The sequence below is a fragment of the Pantherophis guttatus genome, chromosome 1, assembly GCF_059756535.1.
Source record: "Pantherophis guttatus breed Tessera chromosome 1, ASM5975653v1, whole genome shotgun sequence".
Taxonomy (NCBI): domain Eukaryota; kingdom Metazoa; phylum Chordata; class Lepidosauria; order Squamata; family Colubridae; genus Pantherophis; species Pantherophis guttatus.
In genome coordinates this window covers 288,692,821-288,714,020 of record NC_142063.1, presented here as the reverse complement: position 1 = coordinate 288,714,020, position 21,200 = coordinate 288,692,821, and the positions used below count along the sequence as shown (strand labels likewise).

The following is a 21,200-nucleotide window of genomic DNA, read 5'->3' as shown; positions in this document are numbered from 1 at the left end:
TTTGTCGCTTTGTTTTTTTAATTACTTAACAATATGTGACTTGAGTGGCTAGCAAAATTAAAAATGTTTCTTTGGTTTGTTCTAAGAAAAGACAATATTACTGTTACTTTTAAAAAAGGGAGGGGCTGAAAAAATGTAGGACTTGGACTACTCTTACTTATTCTAAGTAAGTCCAACATACTTTATGTTAAGAGCCCTGGTAGTGCAATGGTTAAAGTGTAGTATTGCAGGCAAAGTGTCCATAGTTCAATCTTGATGAAGCTCAAGGTTGAGTCAGCCTTACATCCTTCCGAGATCAGTAAAATGAGGACTCAGATTGTTGGGCCAATATGCAATTAATGCTTCTACATTGTAAATTGCTCTGAGAGTGCTGTAAAGCACTATGGGATGGTATATAAGCCTAACTGTTATTGCTATTATTTCTTATCTCTGGCTTAGGATATTTGATTGATTATTTCCTTCCTTCCTTCCTTCCTTCCTTCCTTCCTTCCTTCCTTCCTTCCTTCCTTCCTTCCTTCCTTCCTTCCTTCCTTCCTTCCTTCCTTCTCCTTCCTTCCTTCCTTCCTCAGAATATTTGTTTTAAAGAAATAACATTAGCAAAATACCCAGACAATCAAAACACTTGATTTGGTGAGTGAGGATGCTGAATAATTTTAACAATATGAGAATGCAGAGTGAAAAAGATAACTTTTTATTTCTGTTAACAGAGAGTGGGTAACAGTAACCGACTGTGCATGCACACACACGCGCACACACACATATATTTTCAATACAAAATATAATGTAACTTGCCACTTTGTCAGTCTAATGTGATTCATTGCCATAGATTCAGCTTTAACTTAATGTGCAGGCAAACCACAACTGAAAATAGTACAGAAATGTTGACTAGTTGTACAATGCATCAGTAAAAATTCTAAACTTGATTGCTTTTATCAGGTTTGCGGAAGCAAAATCTTTGGGACAAAAAGTAAACGATGTAAGAAATCAAATCAGTAAGTATGAATATTTCCTTTTTTAGTATCCAAATTATATTTTGGATTTTGGATTTTGAAATTTACGCTGACTAAAAATTATACCTGCCATTGGAATTAGTTAATTAGATTTTTCCCTATTCTATCAATTTTAATTTTTTTTAAATTTGATTTATACGCCGCCCTTCTCCGAAGACTCAGGGTGGCTTACAATGCGTTAAGCAATAGCAATATTAGCAATATTTTATCATTATCAATATTTATCAATATTTCAGTCCATTCTGTTAATTCTAGCAATACACATCCAATTTATTTAAAACTCAAGGTCAAAAGAGTTTTCTATTTCAGAATTCTACCTCTTAACTCTGATTATGCTAGTCGGACAATAGAAACAGTATAACTTGTTTGTCATGTGACTGTATAGAATGCCATACATAAAATCATACATGGCTACTTCCCTGATAAAATTATAGTGAAAAACCAGCAAATAGAAATTATATCCATCTGTGCTTGAAGATAGATATCTATGTTCCTTGTATTTTTGTTTTGGATTCCATCAAGCATTCCTGGCTATTCTAGTATGTTCAATGAAGCCCAGATCGTATCAGTATTATTTTATATTTGCTAGCCAACACTTAATAATATGATATTCTTTACCACAAAAGTCATCAGAGGACTTTTTGGTGAATCACTTGACGCAATGTAGAATCCATATTACAGACTTGATGATTTGTAATAGTCATGACAGACAGTGGTTGACTCTATTTTAAAATTCTGCCACAAATATTTTAACATTCTGATTTTCCACTGGAGCAATCGCTGTTTCACACCAGAGCTATGGAAAAAATCTAGCCATTTTCCATGATATACAGTGATATGCCATGATACCTGAAATGGGGTGATCATAGTTGGATATTTTAGTTGTTCTCCCAACTTTGCAAAGGGATCATAGAGTAGAATTCACAAGTGCTAAATCTACAACTAAGTTGCAATCACCAAAATATACTACTGCAAGATGAATATTTTTTTCTACCATTGTATCATTGAACAAAAAAATAGGTGAATTTTGAGTATATATTGGTACCTGGAATATGTTTGTATCTGAAAATTGATATTAATCATTATAAAGAGAACTGAAGATGAGACTTGTCTAAAATCATATAATAATATATTTATAAAAATGGTAAGTCTGGTACATATGGATTTCTGTTCTAATTCTAAATTAGAAAGTACTATCTGAAAGGGGAACTTTTGAAAATCATGCATTCGTTTTGCAGAAATTAAAAGAAGTTATCATCCACACCTAATCCCAAATAGGAATCTGTGGGAAGGGCTAATGAGCAATGTCAATAGCATAACATACAGTACATTAACAAAGGTCTTACAATCTTGGCAAAAAATTATACCTAAGACAGGGAATCATTAAATGCAAAGAAAATGAAGACAATATTAATGTTTCAATGATCAAAAGGTGCTATAACTTTTTGTGCATACATACAGCATTCATGATGACAGATAAGGCTCAGTCCTTGTGATGTTTGTGATGTTTTCGGTTCTTCAGTCCGGTTCTAGAATTTCTAATTATGTCAAAGATCAAGTCCATTTACAAACTTTTCAAAAACTTATAGTAAATTCTTTATTTTAATTGGGGCAAGAGTACTGTCATAATAAATTTGGGGAAGGCACTTGATATCCTAAAATGTGAAACATGCTAGAATACATTTCATCTATTTTCATGACTTGGGGAACTCAGTCAATATTACCTCTCTTTGCATGCTCATTCCTTAAAATAAATTGATATTACACTCCCCTTATATCTCCCTTTATACCTCCCCTTATATCTCCAATGTATAAAATACTTGGTTGCTGGCCAAAATAGTACCATTCTGTTTGTTTGTTTGTTTGTTTGTTTGTTTGTTTGTTTGTTTGTATCTCACCTTTATTACTTTTACAATGTTCTAGAGAGTTTGGTAATAAAAATCCAATAATCAGTTGATTTTCTCATCAGAAATTTTTTTAAAAAAACAGCAGAATTAGAAGGGCTTGATCTGTGATTCAGGTGGCACCATTTTTTGTTGTACAATAATGTTAAGGTTAATGTGGATTTTAAGAATCTTTAAATTAGTAGTACATTTTGAGAATATGGAACAGATATTAAACCCAGAGTGTGTCCCAAAATGCCTTATTCACAAGAAGCATTTTATAGAAAAAAATATTGCAGGTAAAGAAAAATGGTTAAGTTATCAAGTGTTCTTAGAAAGGGGACATAGAGAATATAAGATGAAATTGAGAAAGCAACTGGCCCCAGAGGGATTTAGTTTTTAATAGATTTCATATGTACAGTTAAGAGAAAGATTAAAGGTAGAAAATTGGATATTTGGAATGGAGCAGCAGAAGACAGAATTTGAAGGTGAAGTTGAACAATGTAGAAGCAATATAGAAGGTGAAGTTGAACATATACTTGCCATAAACTTATACTGTAATTTGAAACAGAAGTAGAACAAGTAAAAGACTATATGATAAAATGGACACAACAATAACATATTGAAGAAAAGAAATTATGATGTAACCTTAGAGAATGGATAAAAAAGTCCTTTATAACCATTGTCAAAAAACCCGGAAACTTCTTTATAATCTTTTATTTTCTTTTTCTATTTTCTTTCTTACTTATTTTGTATTCTTCCTTAACTTCTTCCTTTTAAATATTTTCATTGTTTTTACCTTATTAAAGGTATTTTATTTTATTCTTCAGTAAAAATTATATTAAAGAAGAAGATATGAAAAAGTAAAGTTCTTCACAGTGCTCAAATTGTAACTTAATATTTTTGGAAATGCACTCTAGACAAAAGCATAATACTGGACAAATCCAGGCCACATGATCCCCACTCCTAAAAAAAGTTTAATTCTTTAATTAGTTATTAAGTAAGATATTTCATTAACTTATGTAGTGCCTCAATATGAACGTGAAGTTTATTCCATTAATTGGCCTAAACTTTCTAGAAGCGGGGAAAAAATCAGTGCAAATATTTTTTAATTAATTAAATTATTTAATTTCCTTAAGGGAAACAGCTCTTCTTGTTATTCTGGGCAAAAAAATCAATTAATGCTGTAATTGAAGCTGAGTGTAAAAGGAAAGATAAATGATAGTTCCAAGCCTTCAGTTAAAACAAGATTCCTAGAAATAGGGTTTCCTAGTAAGTCAGTAAGAATGTATACCATTTCATTCTTTAGTTATAAATGATCCTCATTTATATAGAATTTCACTATTACCACATAGAACAATTGCATCATTCCATTTGTTATAATAATATGGTAGCAATAGTACAAAAGAAGTACAAATTCATTGACTAGAAACTTGCTAATTTTCTGTAGCGCTACATAAAACAGTCTTTTGTGTACAGATATCACAATATTTTCAGTTATCATAAATAATTGGGAAACCACTAAAGGAAAATGGGAACACATTAGTTCTCCTTACATTTCTATCTTAGTTCCTTGTTGTTGTTTTTTCTATCGCATGTCTTTTTCTTCAGTTTTTTAATATGTGGACCCACTCCTTCACCTCCTTATATTCCCTGTTTTGGTCTGCTTTGCTTTGAGAAACTGATATATTTCAATTTGGTTTGACCGACTACTGATTTAATACTTGTTCTCTTACATATCAGTGGGGACTGATGGAAAGAAATAATAAAGAATGAATCACAGGTATCTTCACCTGCTATTAATATCCTGTTTGGGGCTTGTAGGCCTTTTGTATTATTTTTTCAAAATCCACCTGGTATGCAAAACTTCAGCAGAAATATTTTTTATTAAAAACTGTGGTTAGTAATATTGTCTTTGCTGAATAACTAAAGTAAGCTCAAATGAAAGCATGAGTTAAAATGAAGCAAAGAGACAAGGGATCATGAAAATAAGATGCAGCTGTTGTAGTAAGTAAGTGGATGAATGGAAAGAAATATCAAACAAATGGCAGAGAATAAGAATTTTCAGGTTACCTCAAGGATAGTACAGAAGTGTATATGGAAATGTATTTTGCGGAAATGTCCAGTGGTATTAATAAAAGGGATATCTATAGAAAAGAGGGTCCCCAAATTATTATTTGGACTCTTAATTCTGATCATATAAAAATAAATAATGAACTTGTCCATTGTAAGAAATAAAGAGAGCTTTTCCCCTTGTTCTCAAATGCATTATTTAAGATCTTTGGAATAATCACTTTAACTAACGTGTTCACTAGACCTGCCTGTGTCTACAGCTACAATCACTATTAGATTTAATCTAGTAGAGCTCAATGCAATAATAGTGAAAGAAGTTGATGATTTATTTTAGGGGAAATAGAACCATTATATCATCTTCGTATTACTCAGTATACATAAATTTAATATCTCAGTTATGATACCTGTTTTTTGGCATGCAATCCCTCACAAATTCTATGGTGCTCCAATCCTGTTGACATTCCCAAAGATGTTGAAGACTTAGTCTCCCAGGCCTGGGTTACACTGGATGGACTCCCTAATTTGGTATTTTTGCATATGTTTTTGTGTCAAATGATTACATCCCAATCTTCTTTACTTACTTTGTATTATATTTTTATTCTTTCCTATATTGTGAGTCAGTTTTTAATTGGACAATATTAAATCATATTCAGTAAAAATATATAGTGACAAAAATAAAAATCAATAAACATATAGAAATAAACCATTTACACACCATTCAAAAGAGACATTAAAAAAAATCTCAGAAAGAAATACCACCACAAAAATCCAGAACAGGTCCTCTCCAGCAGCCAACTCCCAGATAAACAGGGATTAACATCAGATAAATAGTCAAGCAGAACACAATACACTAATCAAGGAACTACAAGTTAGAAAACCACATCTTGACCAACACTGGCAGGACAAACTGTTGGATATAAACAGAGAGCAAATCCCACATTGACTCTCAGAACATATGTTACCTAGTTGGCCAATGAAATATCTGCAAGCAAAAACCAAACTCAGAGAGCACCAAGGACTCCACAGTTCAACTCTGAACTACATATATTTTCTTCATTGAAAAATAAATATAGGTAGGATAATTCCAAAACAAGAGAATCCAAATGCCTACAAGAATCCTACAAAACAAATTTCATATAAAGAATCTTCTTTTGACTCTGGGATTACATTACTTGTAATGTGGGTTTTGATACAATTTACTTCCATTTTATCGATTGTGAATTGATCAGAAAATTAATAGAATGATAAAACATGCAATGTTAAAAATAAAGAAATAAAGAGTGTAGAGAGAAAAAGAAGGGGAAGAGTATTGCAATGAGTCCTTTGAATGGAGAACATATTTAGCAGTCACATAAAGCTAAGTTGTGCAGAGAAATAGATCAAATAGGTATATCAATGGCTATCTGGAACCCTGGCTAGAACCCTGAACAGGAGTATTTCATACTGTTGTATTTTGTTGTAGAATAGAATAGAATAGAATAGAATAGAATAGAATAGAATAGAATAGAATAGAATAGAATAGAATAGAATAGAATAGAATAGAATAGAATAGAATAGAATTTTTATTGGCCAAGTGTGATTGGACACACAAGGAATTTGTCTTGGTGCATATGCTCTCAGTAAAGATACGTTCATCAAGAATCATAAGGTACAACACTTAATGATAGTCATGGGTTACAAATAAGCAATCAGGAAACAATATCAATATAAATCGGAAGGATACCAGCAACAAGGTTACAGTCATACAGTCATAAGTATAAGGAGGAGATGGGTGATGAGAATGATGAGAAGATGAGAAGATTAATAGTAATGCAGACTTAGTAAATAGTTTGACAGTGTGGAGGGAATTATTTGTTTAGCAGAATGATGGCATTCGGGAAAAAACTGTCCTTGTGTCTAGTTATTCTGGTGTGCAGTGCTCTATAGCGTCATTTTGCAGGCAGAAGTTGAAACAGTTTATGTCCAGGATGTGAGGGGTCTGTAAATATTTTCACAGCCCTCTTTTTGACTCTTGCAGTATATAGGTCCTCAATGGAAGGCAGGTTGGTAGCAATTGTTTTTTCTGCAGTTCTAATTATCCTCTGAAGTCTGTGTCTGTCTTGTTGGGTTGCAGAACTAAACCAGACAGTTATAGAGGTGCAGATGACAGACTCAATAATTCCTCTGTAGAACTGGATTAGCATCTCCTTGGGCAGTTTGAGCTTTCTGAGTTGGCGCAGAAAGAACATTCTTTGTTGTGCTTTTTTGATGACGTTTTTGATTTTAGCTGCCAATTTTAGATAGGTTTTGGTTGTTAAAATTTTACTGAGCTTCTTTGAGACTACACAGTATAAAAGCAGCTCAAATGTAAAGGCCAATCCTATATAATTTAGCTAAACCCCATTCAGCCCAGTGGAATTTAATTCTGAGAGACATATATAGGATGGCACTGTTAACAATTTGTGTTGAAAAGTATTTAAGGTATATTTTTAATTTTTTAAAAAGCATATCAAGTTCTGATTATGTGACAAATTCTATGTGGTAGTTTGCCTGCTGTTCAAAAATACTGATTAAGAGCAATCATATTTCAGACCTTGAATGGTGACTGGATTTAGTTATTTTATTACTAAGAAAATAGTAATTAAAAGACTTAAAGGAACTCTGTTACTAATCTCATATAACTGGCAACTTTTCCAATGACTGCACCCACCCACCCCCACCAACCAATGAGTTACAAATAATATAAACCCTTTTCCTGCAATGCAAAGGTTACTGTTTTTCAAATCAGAATAGGCTATTGGCATATGGGATTACCTCATTTTAATTTCAGTGATAAAGTCTGCTTACCACCCCATATATTTTTTAAATTTATTTTAGAATTGGTCTAGTATTGCTGTCAAGCACAAACACTAAGAATTTGATTTTACCCAGAGTTTTAGGATGAACTGCCAAGCAAAAGAACACATTAAATTGTGAAGATATTATGGCTGGGCAGATACACTTTTAGTTTTGTCAGCTGCAGAAATCTAAAAATATGAAAAAAGCCCAGATTTTGAAGTCTAATTTGCTTAGCAATTACTCCCATCAGCTTGCTGAGTGAGCTAAGGGTATCTAGACCTTAACTTGTGATTGAATTTATTTAATGACAGCTAGCCTTGATTTTAATTGTTGTTTTTATGCTTAGATTTCTTTAATGTTTACTTTTAATCACCCTAAGCAATTGTGTATTGTGCATATGGAAAAGTGGGATATAAACAGATGTTTTACATAGTAAAGCAACAGTAATATGGTCTCTCCTGCTAAGCTATCAATCTTGATACTCATTATTGCATGACTTCAATATGGGAACTTGTCATTTAAAAAAAAATAGGCAGTGTTTTCTCTCAACAAGTAGTCCTTAATTATCTTTAGTGACTGTTCAAAGTTATGATGGCTTAGGAAAATATGCTTTACATCCCTTACTTGTCCTTATGACTGTCATGCCGTCACCACTATAATATGATTGCAATTTGAACACTTGGCAACAGACTCACACTTATGACCAGCTGCAGGATCCTATCATCACATGATCATGATTTGTAACCTTTTTTGCCGGCCATTTGGGGAAGCCAAATTCACTTAAGAAACATGTGATTTGCTTAATAACTGTAGTGATTTGCTTTATGATCACATAAAATAGTTATAAATTTGGGTCCAATCACATGGTAACTTGATTTAGGATTGCACTGAGATACACATACATATATACATATATAGATAGGGGGAGGTTGTTCTTGAAAATTATGCTTAACTTGCCGGATGCCTGTCAACCATATTTAACACCCTGTCCAATTTCCTTTATTGTATGTTCAAAAACAGCTTCCCCCTATGTTTGAAGAGAAAAGTTTTCAATCAGTGTGTGCTATCTGCTCTAGCATGTGCTGGTGAAACATGGACACTAACCTCGCAATCAATACAAAAGTTACAAAGAGCCATGGAAAAATACATGCTCAGCATTACAAGACAAGATAGAAAGACCTGCACATGGATTAGAGAACAAATAAAAGTATACAATATCATCAAGAGAGTAACAGAATTGAAATGGAAATGGACTGGTCACATAGCAAGAAGAACTGATGGCAGGTGGACCAAGGCAGTCATAGAATGGATCCCACTTGATAAAAAGCATCCATGAAAGAGACCTAAAAAAAAGATGGATCAGCAACATCAGCAAGTATTGTAGGCCCAATTGGCAAAAAAAAGTTCAGGACCATATTGAATTGAATTGAATTGAATTTATTAAACTTCTATACCGCCCTTCTCCCAAGGGACTCAAGGCGGTGTACAGCCATATTAAAACACATATAAACTCACAAAATTTAAAAACAAATATTGATTGGAAACATGTGGAAAAGGCCTTCATCCTGCAGTGGATAGACAATGGCTAAAATGATGATGTTGATGTTGATGATGATAACGACATATATACATATATAAATAATAATTGGCACATAACACACCAGATTTAGGCTGAAAAGAAGAAAATTTGGGTAATTTGTGTGGCAATTCCAGGGAATAGTAGATAGAAGACAAAGAATTGGAGATCACAAAGTATAAAGATTTGAAAATCAAAGTGAAAAAATTATGGCATCAACTGGCTATGGTTATTGACACAATGGGTGCCATTCAAAAAAAATGTAGACAACACTTAGAAAATCTGTGCATTGACAAAATTTTTGTCTATCAATTACAAAATCCACTGCTTGGATCCACATACTATACCAATACATGATGACATCCTAGATTCTTGGGAAGATACTAGATGCACATGGAGGCCAACATCAGCTAAGGAACTGGCAGCTGTGATTTCACATGTTTGTGTAAATAACAACATCTACTACTACAATAATAATATATAATGATGGTTACAAATACTTAGGCATATTGGAAGCAGATAACATCTTGAATGGAAAAATCAAAGAGTCAGTGCAAAAGGAACACAAAATATTAAAATCAAAACTGAATGCTGGAAACATAATTAAAGCCATTAATACATGGGCAGTTCCAGTGATACACTACCCAACTGGAATTATCAACTGGATTTTGACTGAACTGGAAAATTTGGACTGGGAAACACATAAATTTTTGAATATGTACCACGCTTTACATCCACAAAGTGACATCAATAGGCTGTACCTGCCAAGAAGAATATGTGGCAGAGGGCTATTGCAAGTCCATCAAACTGTAGAAGAAGAAAAACGAAGTTTGAATTATTTGAACCAAAGTACAGAAAAATTGCTGCAGGCTGTGAAAATGTAGAACATTATAAAAACAACAGAAACAAATGCAGACTATAAGGAAAAACAGCTGGATGACAGATTAAATAGATGGAAAACCAAAGCTTTGCATGGACAGCACTTGAAAAACATTGAAGGAAAATGTGATGACAACTTTACATGGGTATAGCTTAAGATGGGAACCATCAAAAAAGAAACAGAAGATTTAATACTGGCTGCTCAAGAACAAGCACTACAAACTAATGCCATGAAAGCAAAGATACGAAAATCCACTGACAATCCAAACTGCCAACTTTGCAACGACAAAGTCAAAACTGTTTCACATTTCATATGTGAATGCAGCAAAATCGCACAAACTGATTACAAAGCTAGACACAACTGAGTTGCTAAATTAATCCATTGGTCATTACGTAAAAAATATGATTTACCTGTATCCAAAAAGTCATGGGAACATAAAGTGGAAAAAGTTATTGAAAATGAGAAAGTGAAGATCTTGTGGGATTTTGAATACAGATGGATCGTCATTTGGAACACAACACCCCAGATATCAAGTTGTCGAAAACCAAAATGTACAGTTTATTAATATTGCTGTACCAGGAGACACCAGAGTCGAAGAAAAAGAACTGGAAAAAAATCACGAAATATTGCGACCTGGCCATCGAAACTACATGGCTATGGATGAAACATGTAACAGTGATACCTATTGTCATCGGGGCACTTAGTACCATGTCCAAGAATTTTACAAAATACATCAAGAAATTGCAGCTTCCTGCAATAACACTAGTGGAACTGCAAAAAACTGCGCTACTCGGAACATCATATATTTTAAAAAGGTACTTTGTTGATACCTAGGATACTGGCAGCAACCCTTATCAACCATAAGCACCAGTCAATCATATGTGTGACATATTTTTAAATGTTCAGTTGACTGAGTTTCATGTTTAATGAATAAAAGAAATAATAATAATAATATTGTACAGATTGACTACAAACAATGGCAGGATGAAGTAGCAACAATTGTACATTGGAAGATGTACAATTGCAAGAAATATCATTTGCCTGCAAGCAAGAACTGGTGGAATTGTAAAACAGAGAAAATAGTAAAACAATGAAGAAGCTAAGGTGCTCTGGGACTTATGGTCTGTTAAGAAAAGCTTTATAATTCTGTGATAGATTGAAATGGACAACTTGGGGCTCCATGACTGTAAGTGGTGCAAGTGTCCTCCTCCCCTCACCTAAAAATCTAACTCATTTCAATAAGAGGTTTGTAGTTTCTTAGGATTTTGAGACAATACAACTGCAGGGTAGACTCCCAAGTTGATTTAGCAGAGAGGAATCACCTCTCCTCTAAGAATGCCTCTGGGGGGAAAAAATGAAATGAAGCTATTTTGCTTTGTTGTATGGGCACCTTGTGGCTTTCAAATGCTCAAAAAATATTTTCTGAGGTTCTTAATCATCCAAAAGGTGATTCTCTTTTACAGTACTATATGTAATATTTGGTTTAATACATCCCGCAATGCCTTCTTTTTATTTTATTTATTTATTTTTTATTTTATTTTGAATTTGTATACCGCCCTTCTCCCTGAGGACTCAGGGCAGTGAACAGCTAAATAAAAACATCAAATACAAATATTAAAATACAGTTAAAAAATATATATAAATTTGGCCCCATTAATTAAAACGATAAACAAAACAATTAAAAGCACTTAAAAAGAATTAGGCCAACCCGGCTTGTTGGAAAAAGAAGGTTTTAAGGGCACGGCGGAAGGTCATGGATTCTCCTTATCTCTGGGGGCAACTGATTCCAGAGGGTGGGTGCCCCCACAGAGAAGGCCCTCCCCCTGGGGGTCACCTGCCTGCATTGTTTGGCTGATGGCACCCCGAGGAGGCCCTCTCTGTGGGAGCGCACGGGTCGATGGGAGGTCGTCGGTGGCAGCAGGCGGTCTCGAAGATAGCTAGGCCCTATGCCATGGAGCGCTTTAAAGTGTTTTTAAAACACTGGTTAAAGTAATATTTTAAAAACATGTGGCATAGTGTATAGTTTTAACTCAATATACTTCTGGTGTTCAGAGTTATCAAATCAGTGCTTTTTTAAAATTTCTGACATTCCTTAGAAATGATCAAATAATAAAAATACAAACAGACAATCACATGTTGATTCGTGCAGACCGATTAAGACAAGCCTGCAGCATCAGCATGAATACGCAATTGACTTAAAGGACAGTGAACTTTTGCAATATGCAGTCTTGAAGTTTTACTGTTTTTGAAGAAATTGTGGTGATGGGCCAATTCTGTATTTAATTCAGAAAGAGATATGATAAACAACTGAGAGCAATGTCCAGATGCACTCCATCTAACTGAAAAAAAAAGTTATTTACAAGTTTATCGTTCATTTGGACCCATACAGAACTGATGGGCTATGATCCAGTCTGCTAGCTGAATCAAGACAGGACTCAAAGAAATAAATAACTGTGCCTTTTCCACAGAGCAACTGGCTAGCATGTAGTATGAGAAATTTTGCTGGTCTTGGCAAATGGAATCCTTTAAAGGCTTCGGTAGGTGATATAATGTAGGATTCCAATGCTTAAATAGGGGATAAAATAGTAAAAATGTAACTAATAACTGCTCCAAGGTCATGACTTGGACTTTTCTTGTCTTAGGACAGCAGAAATGTAACTTCTAGATACCATGGTATATATTACTATGAGCTATTACAGGGAAGTGTCATTAGAAAATACAAAATCTGTGTGCTTTTTATCATTGTTTCTGCAAGGTGAACTATGTCTATTTTTAACTTTAACCTGAGTTTTCTCCAAGAAAATCCTTAGAGCATGGAAAACTGGACCCAGGTGGCCATCACTCTTTAAAGGCTTCTTCAAACCCACAGGAAAAGGTCTAAAGTGGGTCATAACTCTCAGGCCAAATAGGGTTTCTGTCCATGGTCTAGACAGACCGTTTTTGATTCTGATGTTGTGGATCAAGCTATGTATATATTTTGTATTTCCTTTCCTCAATTCCCGCACACTTTCCATTCAAGCTCCCACTGCTGCCAACTTCCTTGGTCTGTTTCATATTAAACAGCATAGTGAGTATGACTCTTTCTTCACTTTGTGGTAGGACAAATTTGTTTTGCTGTAGTTGTGCCAAATTACTGTAGCTGTCAGAAGTTGATGTAATGGCCATATTTAGGGTTATACCCAAAGATTTTCTTTCTCTTATATGAGGAATGTTCCTTTGATAGAATGAATCCCTGATAAAAATAGGGGAGAAATAAATATTTTAAATTAAATTGTTTGGTAAAGTACCCTAGATATTTTCGTTATGTAGTTTCCATGTCACATCCAGCTCTTATATTAACTTTTGTTGGTAGCATAGCACAATAAATTAATAACAAAGATCATACATATTTTAACTGACTTTTGAAAAAATTGTGTTATAATAATACAATTTGCCATAATATGGTTTGTTTGAACAGGTGGACAAGAAATAAATCTAACACTTACTTATAATCATTATTTTTAAAAATATATATCAAAATAATTATAGAATTCTAATCTTGAAATATGAGCAAATGGATGCCACTCTCATTCACCAAATAAAGATAAGGAAGGAAAAGCTCCTTGCCTTAAGTCAGCTTCTTTAAACTGCTCTTAAAATACGGCAGCCCTGCAAAACACTGGGAGGTTGTGCTGCTCTTGGTACTCACTCTCCCAGCATAGACACAAAGGTTGAACTGCCAACCCAAATCCTTTCTTCATTATACAGCTGTGGAAGGGTTACACTGTTTTGCATTCCAATAACTTTGGGATAACCATTTGTCTGAAGTGGTGTAGGGTTTCCTACCTAAGCAGCGGGTTGGACTAGAAGACCTCCAAGGTCCCTTGCAACTCTGTTATTCTGTTCTGTTCTGTTCTGTTCTGTTCTGTTCTGTTCTGTTCTGTCTGTTCCAATACAGTGCCAAAGATTTTGCCATTAAACTAAGGCAGTGCAATGAACATATATTCACAGTAAACAATGAAGCATATATTTTCCACTTAGAGATGCACTGAATTATAAATAGCTATGTAATAAAACATAGGAAAATATATAAACCATATGTGAAAAATAGCAGCATGGAATTAGTAATGCACATAATATTTACTATAAGAGCTGAGAGAATTACAGACTAAATATGTAATTACACATTGAAATAACATAAAAGTAGGCATCAGATGAGCCTCCCCTTGAATTTTCCAACCAATTAAATAGCATACTTATATAGTATGTCTCACATTGATGAATATATTTTTAATGTTTACCAGACCTATATCATTATATTTCCTAGTATTACTAGGCATAGGCCTGAAAATGAGGAGCTGCAAATCTTTTGCATATATGTCATTCATGTTAATAGAGTTTATTTCAGAGGTTAGTGGATTAAGCTGCTCACTAAGGAGTTTGTAATAAACATTATGTCTGAATTTTAATTTATATATAGGTTGTTCAAAGACATAGTTTGATGTTATATATACTTCAGAGCAATTTACTTTATTAAAATACTTTCATTTTGAGTCTAAAAATTACTATAGTGTGATATCATATTTTATTGAAATAATAGTTATGAGTTCTAATCAAATTACCAAATGGTTCATGTAATGGTTATCTTTCATGGGAATTGCTACTTCGAAAGAAGGAAATTGACTCTGGTTTGTACTTATTTTTTACTGACAATGCCATTGACCTATTCAAACAAGATTTTGTAGCTGAGAAAAATGAAAGCCTTTGCTTTTTCTTCTAGTTGCTAATTAGGGACATGCATTTGAAAGAAAGAGTAATAAATTTAAATTAACCTCATTAATCTAACAAGCAGAGTTCAAAGAAAACAGACTGAGCTCTCCCTCATAATTTTTCTTTCCTCTTCATTTTATCTTTCCTATTCAGTCATGCCTTATGTCTTCCATCAAAAGTGTACACAGTTCTTTTGTTAGTTTCATCTCCTTTCCATACCTTGGGATGATAAAAATGTCCAGAAACTGAGGCCAAAGACTACTAGATTAATCACAGTTCCAATGACAGCTCACCGCATGCTGAGTGAATTCCTCAAATCCCCCAAATGATTTTTTTGCCAGAACATGTGGAGCTACAACATTCAACATTTTATTGGTGCTGTTATCTCCAAACCAAGAATAGCTTTCTTGGAAAAAATGATTTGGTATCTACTGTGGGAATATTTTTAGCAGCTTGTTTGGTGAGTTTTCAGAAAATATAATTAGTAATAGAGATGTCAGCCAAGTTCTAAGTTCAGTTTTAAGCAAACTCTACTTAAAAGGCACCTTGTCTACAGTTTGCATTATCAAGATCAAAAGGTGTATTTCTATAAGAATATACAATTGTTCACTGTTTCTTGGATAAATATTTGTGTTTCTGAAAGTTATGGAAATGGCAGTACTAAATGTTTAAAGCCTTTCCTTTGTTTATATAAAAGGTCCCAGACATATAACAGTGCTGGAAACATCTCCTAATTTGCCTTCATGTTTTTATTTAGGCAGCAGTTTTCTTGGGTTCATATCATTCACAATGATTATTATGCTACTACACATGACCAGTAGTAAAAGAAATGCTACATAAATAATAAGGTAATTTATTAAACACCTGGTTGTTTACACTACAGCAAAGGGAAAAAAATCCACATTAGTAGTCTAACAGCTGTTGATGGCACAAACACATGATTTTTATTATACAGAGCCTACTTATTTTCTCTTGGTGGTCATATACAGATGGAAGACATTACTGTGATTCATACATTATAAGATGATAGTCCTCAGCCTTTTCCATTCTGAAGCCATTCCCATAACACTAATAAAAATGCTTTGTTTTAAGCAAAACTGATCTTTTATAGTGATTAGGACAAAATTGGTAATAAAGAATATGTGATATTGTATTGATATTGTAATAGACATTGAACTGGGATGAACAAATGGATCTTCTCAATTTGCTTTTGATACCCTAGGTCCATGATGGCAAACCTATGGCATGCGTGCCAGAGGTGGCACGCAGTGCCCTCTCTGATGGCACATGAGCAGGGGGCGTGCGGGAGTAGGTGTATGTAGGAGGAGGTGTGTGCGGGTGGGGGGGGTGGGGGGATTATGTGGGGAGGCTAATGCGCATGCGTGGGGGCCAGGGTGCATGTAGGGGGCCGCATGCGCAGGCATGGGGGGGCAGGGTGCATATAGGGGGCCACGCACACATGCCAGGTGCGCATTGCATTTTGTGGGTTCGGGCACACACGGGTGCATTCACACGCACATGTGCGCACTTTGGGCAGTCGATCTGGAAAAGGTTAGCCTTCACTGCCTTAGGTACTTTTAATTTCATTTGAGACTGATATCCCTGGAAGGTGGGAGTTATAAACACCTGTACCATTAAGTCTAATTTAATTGGAAGCTGTAATTCTCTACCCTTTGAATGGGTTTTATTAATGAATTGACCTGCATATATGATTGCGCCATTATAGGTATCTTATATTATCTCTGCATTCTTCCAAACTGCTTGACAAGCAGCTGAATTTTGTACTCAACAATATATTCTGTTTCAATATGTGGATACTCATATGTTTATTGTGATAAATAAGCTTCATGGGTTTTGTCAATTAAGAAATAATTAAGAAATCTCTCTATATTTGTATTATAATAATACCTGTTCTAAATTCATATATGTCCTTGTGCCTGCTAATATTCTACCAATTATTATGTTCATTTCCGTTATACTCTAGCAGCTATATAACAGAAAATGTTGCACTCAGGGGAAAATATGCTGGTTACCATCTGTGGTTGGGCAAAAGAGTTGATTGCATTTTTGAGGTATGTAGTTGGCCAGAGGTGTAACCTTTATAATGACCTAGTGGTTGAACATCATATTTAAATGGACCATTAATCTAACTGACCTATATACAACCTTTTTTTTTTTTTGCAACTATAACTGAAATAAATGGGTTTACCACAGCATAGGTCTATGTTAATTTAAAAAAAAATATCTTATACTTTCAAGCAGACAGCAGATATTGAGATGGAGAGATCAACAATTCAACTCCTTTCTGTTGCACAAATCCTGAAGAAAGAGTAAATTACATATAATCACAATCATAGTAATCTTGTTAAAGAGCAAATATCATCCAGTGAAGATTGAGGAGATGTTACATATTGCAAAGCAATTATAATGAAAATCTGTCTCTGTAGAAATTATCATGATCCTCACCTTTAAAATGCAATGTACATGAACTGGGAGGTTTCAAACAATGATATATCCAAGAGGAAACTTAACATAGGCATGATATTAATGTAGGACAAAGAAAAAAGTTTCCCTATTCTTCCTATAGCCACTGCTGTCTCACTTGAAGGGCTCTAATAAATGATCATCCAATCTCTATTTGAAGACCTTCAGGGAAGAACTCACTTCTTTTACCTGGCAGCCTTTAACCATTCCTCACAATGCTTGGTTTCTTGATACTTCACAATTGCCTTAGCATTCCTCTAACTTATTTATTTTATTTTTATTTATTTATTTTATTTATTTATTTTGTCAAGCATATATAAGGTAACAGATAAACGTATAAACATAATTTGAATACATGAAAAGAGTAAATAAAAAGGAATATTAGGACAGGGACGGTAGGCACGCTGGTGCACTTATGCACGCCCCTTACAGACCTCTTAGGAATGGGGTGAGGTCAACAGTACACAATTAAAATTAAAAATTGCTATACAGTTTGGCACTTTTTGAACTATGGTACCCATTTTCAGAGAAATGTGGTCTGGTAGAGGAAAGGGGAATAATTACTTTCCATAATCTGACTTGGTGCTCCTGTTAATGCATCCTAGATAGCATTTTTTTTTTTTTAGCAGCTGACTAACTCTGTTATCTCAAGCTTAACTTGTGGTTGACAAGGATACCCAAATCCCTTTCATACCTATTATTGCCAGGTCAGGTTTCACCACCCTTTACTTATGCTTTCAGCTCCCAATATTCCTTTTTCACTTGGATTTTAACTGTCTTGCCTGATTATTAGAGACACAAAAGCTTGCAATTGTTTTGAAAATCTTCAGTTGGGCTCTAATTGCATCAATATGGCTTTTGGATGCAATGTACCAGTTAATTAAATGTCCAATTACTGGAGAGCCAGTATAAGCAGGCTGTTTTTTTAAGAGCCATATTTATTACATGTTTTAAAAATGTTCTCAAGTCAACTGTTTTCTAAACATTTCAAAGTCCTAAATGTAGATGAAACATTAATTTAACTGGCTCTTTGTTCTTAATTGAGCCAGAACAGAAACAAGGAATATGAGTCAGAGTATATGGGGTTTTTTAATGTTTGCTATTAAACATCTGTTTTTGTTTATATAATACTGTACAATATTAAGGGTATAGAAGAGGGCATACTCAGTCATTTATAAATATTTTTTAAAAAGGAAGCTGCCGTTATCATCATGCTCTTTCCCCTGTTTTATACCTTTTTCAAACACTTAATTTCAATAAAGTTTACCTAAGAAGGTTTGAACAGCTGTTACATTAAAACTTGCTGGTGACAGGAATTCTTTCTAGCTTTTCCCAAAATTGCTACTACTCCCATCTAACACTCCTTCAAGGTCAGTGAGCCTCCTGAGGATATTCTGTAGAAGAGTACACTGTAATTGCAAATTCTACAAGGAACTGTTAAAAAACTAAATATATATAGCTTGCAGAAAAGAAGATTGATAGGGTTTTAAAATATCTGAAGGATTATCATATTTTAGGGGCGGTTGGACTTATTCTCATTTGCTCCAGAGCGTAAGACTAGACCTAAGGAGATGGAACATCAAGGATGTATATATAGATTAGATAATTTGGAAGAACTTCTTGACAGTAAGAACAGTCAATCAATAGAATAGGTGACTGCAAGGAACCACTTCTTCCCCTTTACTGGAGGTTTTCAAACAGAGGCTGGATGGTCAGCTACTGGGTATGGTGTAGTGAATTTGCTGTTGTTGGACTTCACCTCTTAGATCCCTTGATTCTGTGATGCTATGAATTATATGAAATGGACAATACATTTCCACCAGTACTTCTCAGTTCTAACACTAAAATTTCTGAACATGTCTGATAATTTTAATGAAGGAGGTTTGTATTAACATTCATTGAGCTTTACAAGATGTACAAAACTTTCAAAGATTCAAGTTTGAAATATCTTGATTTTGAAACATTCTAGTCCAATCTCACTAAAATTATTTCAACATTAGAACTGTTTCTTCTAACCTTATCAGTTATAGTCTGACCTCAAAAGGAAAAATGTTCCAACCACCAAATTAAGGTGAGAATGGCTTATTCTCAGGTCAGTGTACTTCTGAAAAGGTAGGGTTAGAACAAGCTCTTCTGTCATGAAATTACTTTCACTGATATTGTAACATTCTGTTCCATAGTTGGAACAGGGTATTTTAGAGGTGTTTCAACTTTGAAACATTTTGTACACCTCTTTATAAAATATATTGCCAGCAGTGGTAGAATTCGACATATTTGCAGCGGCACAAATTGAAATTGTTATACAAAATTGAACCCTGTTATATTTTCATGTTCCCTTTGTCCATTCCATTCAGGGAATATTTAATCATAGAAAAGGTTTTATAAACTCATCAAACAAAAATTGCATGATAGAAAAGCCCAACTGTGATACTATATGCATATACTGTACTGTACTTCTGTCAGCAAATGTGTTAGCCGTAGAGCTAAACAGAATCTAGAGCCTATTTTCAGACATCAGTATTATTTTGGGGTGGCAAAATTGAACCAAGTTGATTGCAGGATATTGTTAGTAATAGTTTTGTACCTAATCTCAGTGCACATGTGTAATCAATTACCTTGTTTAATTCCTAATGAAATCAAAGTTATTCATAAATTTGTAGCAGATCACTGGTATTCCTTTCACCTTTGATATTTTAGGTCTCCAGTATAAAGCACAACATTTGGGTTCTGGGATTAATTTTGGATTTAATTTTCTGAGCTAACTATATTAAAACATTCTCATATACAACATTTTTAAATACATGCTAGACAATTCTAATCAGTTATATTTTCCAGTCTTCAATTTCCAGCTGGATATCTTGCAAAATTACATTTTTTTCTAAAATTTTATTACTATTTTTACCCTTCCATGCTTTAAAACTATGTTTGTAATATCTATGTTTATTTCTAAATAGTACAGTTATTAATTATTCTGTTTCAGACATAATTTTATGTAACAATATAATGGCCATTCCATATTTTATAGAGGAAATTGCACTTATATATCTATAGCAAATAAGATTATGTCAAAATGATAAAGTGCACATATTTGCACCCGTATGTCTGGGGCAAGGGCATCATGTGACATGTTTTATCATTTGCTCCTCCCTCTCATGGATCCCTCTGGAAAAGCCTTTCAGACATTTATCATTTTGGCCTCCTTTTGTCTTCTTTTTCCTTTATGAATAAGTTCTCATGAAATTGTTCTCATGTGTACATTATTTATTTTCATGTAACACATAGAATAAAGACATATATTTTAGCCAAAACATTTTTTCCATGAAAATAGCCATAATTAAGACTTATTCTGAAATATTTTGTCTCTCACATTTACCATATATGTTGCCCAGGAAGCTAGGAATTAGCATGGATCTTTTAGCATTAACAAAAACATTGTTTACAATGAAATTGTCAAGATAATTTCAACCCTTCACATTGTTATATCTTTTTCTCTTCCAGCTATAATCCAATGTAGAATATAAGTATGAAAGCTGTTCATTTTTATGACAAGCAAACTGGCTTGGGTTTTAGAGTTTTATCTATTCATAAAGAAATGCTCTTTTTATTTTTTTAAAAAAAGATAAGTGATAGATATAAAAATAATTTCTCCAATACTGCTTTAGATGGTGTTTATCAAAAATTTATTCCTTAAAAATGTCTGACAAAAGGAATGAAAATTTGTATAGAAT

At 33.9% G+C, this 21,200-nt stretch overlaps 1 protein-coding gene across 4 annotated transcripts in view; it reads left to right on the top strand.

The window, feature by feature from the left end:
• Positions 1–21,200, top strand: part of KIF6 (kinesin family member 6) — a 126,556-nt gene that overhangs the window by 71,422 nt on the left and 33,934 nt on the right. For all 4 annotated transcript variants that reach the window (XR_015731483.1, XR_004593013.3, XM_034428018.3 and 1 more), the window contains exon 15: positions 937–992. Coding sequence is in view for 2 of the 4 variants with exons in the window: in XM_034428018.3 (XP_034283909.1) it covers positions 937–992 (56 nt within the window). In the remaining 2 variants the exon portion in view is untranslated. The remainder of the gene's footprint in view (positions 1–936; positions 993–21,200) is intronic.